Source organism: Halyomorpha halys, unplaced genomic scaffold, assembly GCF_000696795.3.
Source record: "Halyomorpha halys isolate HHAL.00 unplaced genomic scaffold, Hhal_1.1 Scaffold31.1, whole genome shotgun sequence".
Classification (NCBI taxonomy): domain Eukaryota; kingdom Metazoa; phylum Arthropoda; class Insecta; order Hemiptera; family Pentatomidae; genus Halyomorpha; species Halyomorpha halys.
This window is the reverse complement of record NW_027107458.1, coordinates 572,997-584,470: the sequence shown is the minus strand read 5'-3', so window position 1 is coordinate 584,470 and position 11,474 is coordinate 572,997. Positions and strand designations below refer to the sequence as shown.

At 43.8% G+C, this 11,474-nt stretch overlaps 1 protein-coding gene across 1 annotated transcript in view; it reads left to right on the top strand.

The window, feature by feature from the left end:
- Window positions 1–11,474, top strand: part of LOC106685260 (ubiquitin carboxyl-terminal hydrolase 22) — a 48,189-nt gene that overhangs the window by 34,264 nt on the left and 2,451 nt on the right. The window contains exon 8 of the mRNA XM_067045749.1: window positions 9,165–9,314. Within this exon, the coding sequence (XP_066901850.1) occupies window positions 9,165–9,314 (150 nt within the window). The remainder of the gene's footprint in view (window positions 1–9,164; window positions 9,315–11,474) is intronic.

The window sequence follows — 11,474 nt, the reverse complement described above, 5'->3', positions numbered from 1 at the left end:
GTCGAGAGAAGGATCGAGAGAGGCTGCCCGCAGGGTTCGGTTCTCGGGCCGGCCCCTTGGAAGTTCGATGAGTTGTTGGGGGAACCACAAGATAGTGGGTTCCTTGTCACGGCTGTACAGTAGATGATCGAAAAGAGCACGGAAAGCTGAAAAAAACGAATACCTACACGACCCCATTCAGCACACCATATGGTAAGATATAGATTTTTAAAGTTTAAAAGTTAAATTGTTTGTTGGAGTGAGGTGCCTGGAGTGGTTGAAGTGGTGTCGCGCCGTGCACCTTGCCCTAGAGGGGAAGGTCTACAATCAAGGTAAGCTCTAACATTCCTTCCGGGGCCCATATGATGGCCGGAAATGAAGTGAGAAGTATGACAACCCCCGGAGACTTAAACGGTGGGTGAAGAAAGAAGTGGGCCTTCGATGGTAAATTAGAAGATTTTAATGCTGGAGCAAGATGGAAAAGGGTCATCGATGGACTTGTCGGTGACTTTAACGCCCGACAAAGAAAGTAGGTGGCCATCAAAAGAGAATATAATGGTCGGGAAGGACGTGGATGGACCATCAATGTCCGAATCGGACTTGTCGGTGACAGATGCAAGTGTGGGGAGGTGAGTGAGCTCACAGAGCCCCAAGGAAAAGTGGAAAAAGAGGGCTAGAGTTGACGATTCCTCCTTTTCGGAAGACAGTCCCTCGGAGAGAACCAGGACCCTAGCGGACAGGATCAGGAGGTACCTGACAACACGAAAGTCAGCCTTAAGAATCAGGAGCATATAAATCAGAAAATTGGGGAAATTAGGGATATTGTGGTAGTACTAGAGGCCTAATGGCACTCCGTCCCTGGTATAGTTAGGGAGGTGGTCCAGGAAGCAATATACACTGACCAGCTCTACAGCATAATCACTGATAAGGTTGCAGAAATGGTGGCTCCACAGATAGTCAAGACGATGGGGGAAGCCCTGCATGGACGTGGGAGTGAGGTGTCTCCTACCTCTGGAAGGGTCAGTGAGACCAAACCATGGAAGAAGACCAAGTGGCAAGAACCCAAAAGTAAACAGGAGCCACCAGTACCAAAATGCCATGACGCTGCCCCGGCTCCAATGCCCCTGAAAGGGAGTGAGAACCCCATATGCCGGGGCAGGAACATGACGGAGGACTCACGCAAAGTGAGGATGATGAAATGTATAGGGCGGTTCCGGGCCCAAGCGAAGCACGATGCCGGCAAGGAGGATTGGGTACTGGTAAAGAGAAAGAAAGGGAAGGAGGAGCAAAAAGAGGAGAAAAAGGGCAAGTTGACATTTGCCGGTGTCCTTGCCAATGTCCCACAGGTATCTAGGAAGGCAGAGGAGACTGCCACTTATGTGACAGTCTCCTCTGCCCACTTATGTGACAGTCAAAGGCAGCGTCGAAGAGTGGTCCACGAGCAGCTCCTGTCCCAAGAGGAACTGAAGCAAATAGGAGTCTTTGCCAAAATGGTGAGAGTCACCAATGGTAATGCGGTCCTGATAAGGACAGAGGGTGCGGACCAGGCAAAGAGACTCCTAGAATAGGACTGGCTTAAGCAGGGAGGACTTGAGGCTAAGCTGGCAATGGCGAGGAGGCCCCGCCTTGAAGTTAAAGGAGTGCCAAAGCATTGGGACGAGAAGATCCTGGTTATGTATCTGTGGACCCGCAAATGCCAAAGAGGAGGACAAGGTGGGGTGGATGAGACTCATGAGAGTGCAGAGATGAAGAGAGGAGAGCTGCACTCCGAGAGGAATGCAAGCATAGGTATAGGGTATACCAAAACGGCGTGCATCACCAGAAGAAGAAGTCCTGGGATGAGTTCATCATCGAGGAGTCGGAGAAGAATCCCTGGGGCATCCCGTACAGGGTGGCGCTGGGCAAGGTTAAGCCAATACAAATGATATCTGCAATCAAAGTTCAGGCAACCCTGGAAGAAACAGCGATGACCTACATCGATTATACATACCCCAGGGATGATCCGTCCCAGGACACTGCAGAGGAGAGTATGGTGAGACGCACCACGTCATACCCACCAAGTACCGACCTCTGCCCTCCGTTGGACTTATGGGACCTACGTCTTACCGTGGAGAGGCAGAGGATTGGGAGAGCTCCGGGACTCGATGCTTTGGACGCTGCAATCCTCAAGAACAGTGCCCCATATATCGAGGAGGAAATCTTCAATGATTGCTTGGATAAGGAGTACTTTCTGAGCAGGTGGAGGAATGCAGACTTAAGATTGCTCTACAAAGGGGGAGGCAAGGTTAAGGAATCGCCGAAGGCCTATCGGCCTATATGCCTCCTCCCTGTTATCAGCAAGGTCCTGGAGCATATGATAGTGCATTGCCTCAGACCAGTCATCAGTACTGCGAGTCCAACAGGAGCCACCAGTACCAAAATGTCATGACGCTGCCCTGGCTCCAGTGCCCCTGAAAGGGAGTGAGAACTCCACATGCCAGGGAAGGCACATGACGGAGGATCCCAGCGAGGATGAGGAGGTGTATAGGGCAGTTCCAGGCCCAAGTGAACACAAAGCGAAGAACAATGCTGGTAAGGAGGATTGGGTCCTTGTGAAGAGGAAGAAAGGGAAGAAGCAGGACCAAAAAGAAGAGAAGAAGGGCAAGCTGGTGTTCGCCGGTGTTCTTGCTAGTGTCCCACAGGTACCTAGAAAGGCAGAGGAGACTGCCACTTATGTGATAGTCAAAGGCAGTGCGGAAGGGTGGTCTCTGAGCAGGATCTACAAGCAGCTGCCATCCCAAGAGGAACTGAAGCAGATAGGAGTCTCTGCCATAATGGTGAGAGTCACCAATGGTAATGCAGTCCTGATAAGGACAGAGGGTGTGGACCAGGCAAAGAGACTCCTAGAATGGGACTGGCTGAAGCAGGGAGGACTTGAGGCGAAGCTGGCAATGGCAAGGAGGCCCCGCCTTGAAGTTAAAGGAGTGCCAAAGCATTGGGACGAGAAGATCCTGGTTAGGTATCTGTGGACCCGCAAATGCCCAAGAGGAGGACAAGGTGGGGTGGATGAGACTCTGCTTCTCTACTCCTGTTAGGGGTGGGCTATCAATGACATGGGTGGTGGAAGTCCACCAGTCAGTGACGCTCGCCCTGATGAACTTGTCTGCAGCCGATGCAACGACAGGATGGTGGAGCATGACCATTAGAGATTACCCTCTGCTCTGCCTGCAGTGTCAGAAGTATGAACACCCTGCCAAGGCATGCGCAGAGGACCTGTAAGTGGTTTCTTGGCACGGGGCATAAGATTAAGGAATGTCTGGGAAAGAAGAAGGGACTGGCACCACGCTGCAGAAACTGAAGGGAGCAAGGCAGAGAGGGTAAAGATCTCCAACATTGTGTGGGCACCAGGGAATGCCCACTACATCTGGAGAAGATGGTCGTGCAGGCGAAGACGAATGCGCTATGCGTAGGCTGCAGATTCTGCTGGTCAATATGGGCCGAAAGGTCGACACCATGGTAATTCAGAAACCATTTTATCACAACAATGTGGTTACAGGGTTGGGTGTGGCCTTGAGGGTGGTCGCTTTGGGAAGTGGTGAGAGGAGGCCTAGAGCGGCGATCGTGATAGTTAATCCCTCCCTCGACATTATGGAACTGAAGCTAGGGGCCAGAGTTGGATAGATGTGACACGCGACGGTTTCCATAGCGAAGCAAAAAGCGGACTGGGCCCTAAGGTCAGACACGAACTCCGACCACTGGGTCATAGCCTATAGTGTAGTGGAGGAGGAAGGTGGAGCCGTGGAAGGTGGTATACCGAAACGGCGTGCATCACCAGAAGAAGAAGTCCTGGGACGAGTTCATCGTCGAGGAGTCGGAGAAGAATCCCTGGGGCATCCCGTACAGGGTGGCGCTGGGCAAGGTTAAGCCAATACAAATGATGGCTGCAATCAAAGTTCAGGCAACCACCCTGGAAGAAACGGCGATGATGTATATTGACTATACATACCCCAGGGATGATCTGTCCCAGGACAGTGCAGAGGAGAGTATGGTGAGACGCACCACATCATACCCACCAGGTACCCACCTATGCCCACAATGGGACTTATGGGACCTACATCTTGCCATGGACAGGCAGAGGATTGGGAGGGCTCCGGGACTTGACACCTTGGACACTGCAATCCTTAGGAACGGTGCCCCATATATCGAGGAGGAGCTGCAAGCTTCGGAAAGAACATCGACCCCCTGTGCCCGACGTGTGGGGTCCCAGAAACAGCAGAGTATGTGGTATTGGACTGCACCATGATGGAAGGACACCGTGCCAGGTTGACGGATGCAGCTGGATAAGGTGTTGCCCCATCTTAAGGCACTCAATCGAGTGCTGGGCTGCACCACATTTTATAAATAATTATTGTCCCAAAAATTAAATGGTTCCACCAAATAATTTTGTAAATATTTATTAAAATAAAGATCAAAAAAGAAAAAAGAGATGTTTATTGGCAGCAGTGGCATGCGCAATCCTAACGCACTACACTACTGTTGCCGAACCCCGTATGGCAGCAATGCCAGGAAGGGGGAACAAAAAAAAGTATAGGGGGTGCTTTCTGGGGCCTCAGGTACCGCACTACGATGACTATTTACACAGGTGTGACGCCATAGCCGCTTGATCTTCTCCCAAACGGTTTCGTTGCCAACATACAGGTGATGCTTTTCTCCCAGCTTCGAAGCATTATTCAACATTCTACGGATCTGGCCATTTTTCGCGCCTGGTTGCGACCAGATCTTCTCTCGTACTCATTATGTTTAATTTTGGCCATTCTAGTGGTTTTCGTCTTCCAAATAATATGTCTCTTCTTGTCATTAATTATTTCCTCCATTTCGTCTATGTCCTCTGGTCTTTCTTCCGCTTCATCCTGATCTTCCACTCTAGGCATCCATTCCAGAAACTGTCTCATGACATCGGATGGTTCCTCATTTTCTTGTTCCACAGCGTTCGTGGTTATGGCTCGAGACAACCAATCGGCCACCACATTTTCTTTCCCCGGTTTATTTATAACCTCCATGTTTTATTGCGCTAGAAGCTCCTTCCAGCGAGTTATCCTGGCTGACGATTCCTTCAGTTTTTCCACCCACTGGAGTGGTCTGTGGTCAGTATGTACCTTGAACCTTCTGCCGAACATATATGGTCTAAAGTGATTGACGGCCCACACTATTCCCAAGAGTTCTTGTTCCATTGTGCTGTATCTACTTTCTGTCTCTGTAAGGTGCCGCTTACTGGCGTACGCCATTGGGCACTCTCCCCCATTGCCCTATCCCCCAGAAGCCCGTATCTATGGTTATCGTGAATTGCCAATTAAAATCTGGAAAAGCTAGTAACAGCTCTTGCTGCAACTTCTCCATGCACCGTCTGATATTGTCCTCCATCATTGGGGTGACGATCATCTTCCTGCCTTTCTTGAGTAGGTTGTTGAGTGGAACGAGATATTCCGCCATTTCTGGAGCAAACCTCCTGTAATAATTAAGAGTCCCTAACAACCTATGAATTCCTTTTATGTCACTAGGTACCACCATTTTCTGAATAGCTGCAACTTTATCTGCGTCTGGTTTAACTCCCTCCCTAGAAATCGTGTGACTTTTCCCCCCGACAATGTGAGCCCGAAATGTCTTATTCTCTGGAACACGCTATTTAAGTGTCGCATGTGTTCAACCTCGTACTTATTGAACACTAGGAGGTCGTCCATGTAACTACGACTGACGAATTCGTCAATTCCTCTCAGAAACTCGTCCATCAGGCGCTGGTCATTTTTGAGACCAAAAGGCACCTTATAAACTCATAGTGACCCCCCCAAAAGTGAATGTCGTCTTATGTTGATCAATAGGGTGCATTTTAATTTGATGATACCAAGCCTTCAAGTCTAGTGTGCTAAATATTATTGCCCCGCTAAGCCTGTCCAAAATGTCTTCAAATCTGGGGATCGGATATTTCTCATCTATCGTATTTTCATTCAGCTTCCAGTAGTCTATCAGGACCCTGTACTTCTCTGTATTTTCGTCTGGCGTGGTCTTCTTTTTCACCGCCCACAATGGACTATTGTATAGGGATGTACTATCAATAATGATTCCCTCTCGTTTTAAACTTTCGAGTTCCTCCCGGATGTGGTGATGTATTGCCTGTGGGTATCTCCTTTCCTTTACATATGTCACCCTGTCCTGCTTCAGTGGAATCTCATGGACAGTCTTCCCGGTCGCCCCGAGGATATCCCCCCCCTTTTTAAAAAAAAAATATCCTGGTATTCCCTCTTGAGTTGCTGTCACCAGTCCTGGGCTTGATTGATTGCCCCAATCTGTGCATGCTCGTTCCTCTGTTGTTGACGACATTTGTAGGATTTACCTCCTATCTTAATTCTCCATTTTCCCTTGCTATTCTTAATCCAAGCACCCACCTTCCCTGGCAGGTCACACCCCACAATTACTTTATATTCCCTTGGCATGGTCTTTACAATATGCACTTTCAAGATGCCCTTACTAAATCCCCAATGGTTCAAACCTATTTCTGCCTCCCCCTCTACCTCAAAAGGGCCACCCAGGATGATTAACCTACACTGACATACCTGAATCCGGTGTGCTCTCTCTCCACTACACAACTTCTCCACAGCCTCTCTGCTTATTATAGTACTGGAACTGCCGGTGTCTACCAGACACCTCACTCCTGCAATCTCTATTATAGGCAAACCGCTGTGTTCTCCTCTCTTATGGTTGATCACAAATATGCAGTAGCCCCTCTGTGGGTAAGCTCCTCAGAACTCTCCTTGTGTTCTAGCTGTCTCTCTTTTTCGTCTCCAAGTACTCCTCTTGCCTTGCTGGCTATCCTCTCGCTCATAGTCCCTTGCTTCAGTTTCTGTTCCTGAGGTCTCGGACATTTCCGTGTCTTCACTCATGGATCCGTTCTTCCTTCAAGAGATGTCCCTTCTCCTTAATCTCTATGCATTGACCTCCATCGGTTCAGGCACATTTTGCTCCCTCCGTTGATACATATAGAGACACTGTCGAGCAATATGTTCCTCTGTCCCACATGCAAACATCGGGTGCAAGGAGAGCACTTGCGGACCATTGTTTCTAGGTTTAGCTTGGCTCATTCTATTTTCTGTGTTACTAGCTCTCTCTCTTCTACCATCTCTGTGTTCTCTCCTTCTCCAAGGGTTTGGCATGTTTCTTGGCCAATAATATTCCATCCAAGTCCACCCCGGCTCCTCTACTTCCATTTGGGCCTTCACCTCTCTAGCGCTTGTTTTTATGAGATCTTGAGCAATTTCCACAAACAAACGCTTTCTTGCAAATCCCTCCTTCTTTCCCAGCTCTTTCGCCAATTGAATCATTAGTACTGTGGACAGGAATTGCATCCGACCCTGTACCTGAATTGTTTCCATCATCTCACTTAGTTTATCAGCGATTCTGTTGTAGCGTGCCAAGATTTCCGTGGCATACTGCCCACTAGACTGTTTTGGTTTCTTTGTCTCTCTAATCATCATGAATATGTCCTCCTCTGGGGTCCACTGTCCTCCTCCAAACGCCTTCTTTAATCTCTCCGTGATAACTCTCCAAGGGATCTCTTCATCCACCTGAATCTGATTTAGGATGCACCTCTTCACTCTCCAGACCACTGCTTTTAGTGCCTCCGCATCTTCACTATCGAGTAGATTTTTGATAGACTTTGCTTCAATTTGGCATATTATTCGGTCACCCCCTTTTATGAAGTGGCTCAGTTCTCCCGTTTCCCCAGTAAAGCATTCCAGGTCCGAAACAGCCTTTCTCAAGTCTTGGGCGGTTGCAGTGTGTACTTTTACCCACTCAAGTATTGTGGCGTGGGTTCCCGCCAGAGAAACTTCCGGTAGTGGGGCAAGCTCTGAGGGATGGAGGAGTCACCTCCAAGTGAGGTGGATTCTGGACCCCATTTTGATTTAAGGCTTCTAGGTTCAAGACTGCTTGTCTAACAATACTGTTGCCATTAGCAACCATTATTTATAAAAAAATTTGAAGATGGCAAAATGACAAAAAAAAAAAAAATTACTCTGGTAGACAAGAACTTTATCCCCAGTTTCGGCACCAGTTAAACGTTTGTGAGCTCGAAGAATGAAAAAGAGAAAAGGGAGATAGAAATGACCAACTCGCTTGTTACTCAAAGACTAACTTTTATTGCGTTCTGTACCTCTATATATACATCTTCGATCAGCTGATCTACTTGATCACCTGACATTGAAATAACAGCTGTCTAAGGGTGTAACTTATATATTAAATATATATATATATAAAGTTCTTATTGTGCTAATAGATATCAAATTAGCTTTTGCTTTGTTAATTTGTTTATTGTTTGCCAAATATGATAGTTGTTTTGATAGATGAAAAAAAAAACTTTACATTTGGGATCATTGTTAATTCTGATTGAAATTTTTAAATTTGATAAAGAGTAGTTTAAGTTAGTATATATTGGTAACTTCAGCCCTTGGTGAAAAAGGAATACTTATCTAACCTGGTTTGAACTCCTCTGTTGAAAAGACAGACTGAACAGGCTCCAATAGGCCTGAGATTATATCAATTTTACTGTGGCTGATTGAGTATTATCTTCTTCTATGGCACCCATGATGAGGTTTTACAATAACTACATTGGCAGCTAGCACTATTTATTGACTACTCCCAGTTTCATATTTACAGAGCTGGTATAATTTGGGAAGTTTGTTCAAAGTAATTTATGTTACCTTAAGCCACTTTGATTCGTGAAAATTTGTCAAAACATAGTAGAATAAGATTTGTCCTGCTTAAAATTTACTTTTATGACAAACCAGTTGTATTATCTAGAAACGTTTTTTAAATATTGATATTACTTTGTTAAAGAGGGATAAGTTAGTAATATAATAAAAAAGATAAATTTAGACCTGAAAAACTTTGCTTATTTTATGCATTACTTTCTCACACATTTATTAAACAATAATATGTATTGGGTAGATGTTTTTCTAAATCATTGAAAATTAAACTCTATATGCTTAAATATTAGTAGTTATCATTAGGTTTGTTCCAAGAACCATTTCTAATGCTTCGTACAGTTTGTGAACCGTCTGAAGTGGTTCTTGGAACAGACCTATTAAAAATATTTTTTAAGGTTTACCTTTGAAGTTAGATTCATTTATTATTTATATTTACTGTTTGTTGTATAGGTATTCATTGTATGCTGTTATCGTTCACAAGGGTACTCTAAGTGGAGGTCATTATATTGCTTATATAAGGAGAACAAAAAATAAGTGGTTCTATTGTAATGACTTAGTTGTGGTTCCAGTGGAAATTGAAGACGTATTAGCTAGTGAAGGGTATTGTTACAATTTATAGTATTAATTGTAGTTTATATACAAATGAATGTCTTTTTTTTTTTTTTAACTTAGTGTATCGAAATGGCTTTCTGGTTTCAATAGTGTAGAATAAAAGTAGTATGAAGCTAGAGGAGGATTAGAAAAAATAAATATGTAACCCTAGTGGAAGTTTCAGTTTTTAACATTATGTGGGCAGTCATATCACCATAACAAAAGTGTACTTACGACCCATAAGTTATTCTGTACTTGATTTCCTTATCAACGAGTTCCAAAACTCAATTACAAAGAAGAGAAAAAAAACTTGAGGGAAGTAGGATGTGTCAGAAGAGGAAGTAATTGCTTGAATCCAAAAAAGTATCAAAGGAGTTCAATTAATTTTTCACCACCACTTTTTAGTGTTATATGATCATAATCCAAAAAGATTTTTTCCTAGGTCTAGAAAAATTTGTGTGGAGACAATTTGTTTTCACCAGAGCAATGCAAAAACCCATCACTGTGGGTCACTATCTTACCATGCCATCAGGGTCTACAATTATCACTTGGACCACTAATTTTAATTTTTTCTCTTATCCTTAAGTATAAATATAAATTCTTTGTTACATTACCTGACAATGAAACAGAATAAAATAAACCTACTATAGAATGGATTACAATGTGAAGCCAGAGTAACTGATCATGAGAATATGGTAACAATCAAGGGTATTAAATATAATATAGTAAAAAGAGGTATTACATATAATACAGTAAAAAGAGGTATTACATATAATACAGTAAAAAGAGGTATTACATATAATACAGTAAGTAAAAAGAGGTATTACATATAATACAGTAAAAAGAGGTATTACATATAATACAGTAAAAAGAGGTATTACATATAATACAGTAGATTGAGGAATAGTTAGAACAGAAAGGGATCTCACCCTTAAAATTGCTTAAATTATTCTTAATATATCTATTAATTAATCTAATTAATATATCTAAAAACTATTCTTATGATCGAGTCTGGCACTCGGGACTACTTTACTAACTCCGTAAACTCCTACCTCCTACATACTTTCTCATCATTCGTTCCTTTGTCTACAAACTACTTGGTTCCTATTTATCCCTCTATTCTCAGTCAGCTGGTGTTCCTCGTAGTATCCTCGGTCCCATCCTCTACACCGTCTATACAGCTGACATCCTAACCAATCCTAACACTAGCCTCACTACGTATACCAATGACACATGTGTGCTTACAGTTAATAATAACCCTCTAATGTATCCCAAACTCTCCAATCCCATATCACAGCCCTCGAACAATAGTGTTGTAATTGAAGGATGAAAATAAATAAATCAAATCACCTTTACACTTTGTCGTAAACCTACCAACTGCCCTACAGCTTTCATTAATAATGTTGCTCTTACCCCTGTCGAACGAACCTTGGACTACATCTGGAAAAACGATTAACCTGGATTCTTCACACTAGACTGAAAAGACAGGAAACTGCACATCGATTTAGACTATTACAGCACTTACTAGACAAACAGTCTATACTTCCAATTCATTACAAAAGATTGATCTACATGACTGTAATAAAGACCAATCTGGGCCCTGTTTCATAATGAAAGTTAATAGTATTAGTTAAAACTACAAGTATCGAAACAACGTGTTAATTATACTAATACTTATTTTTTTTATAATAGGGAGGAGTATCAGTAATATTACAGGAGTTAAAAAGTACTAAAGTACAAGTAACTATTGTACAAGTCAGCGTAATTGAATTAAGTTAAATCAACAAGACTAATAGTACTAGTTTGTAATTTATTATGAAACAGGGCCCTGGACGTACGGAGTTGAGCTATGGGGCTCCACTAAATCTTCAGATTCCTCTCGTATCCAATCCTTACAATCCAAAATCCTTCGTAAAATCCTCAATGCTCCTTACTTTGTCACAAATCAAATCATCCATCAGGACCTCAATGTCCCCTTTGTTTCCGATTTGGCCAGAACCAGATACCAATCCTTCCATAATAAACTTCCCAACCATCCAAACCAACTAGTTTCTAACCTTGCATCCTCTTCCATTCCTGACAATCCTCCAAGGAAAGAAGAAGAATCCATCCCTAAAAAGAAGATGGCCACGAGACCTACTAGTGTAAAAATGTCATTAGAGTGCTACC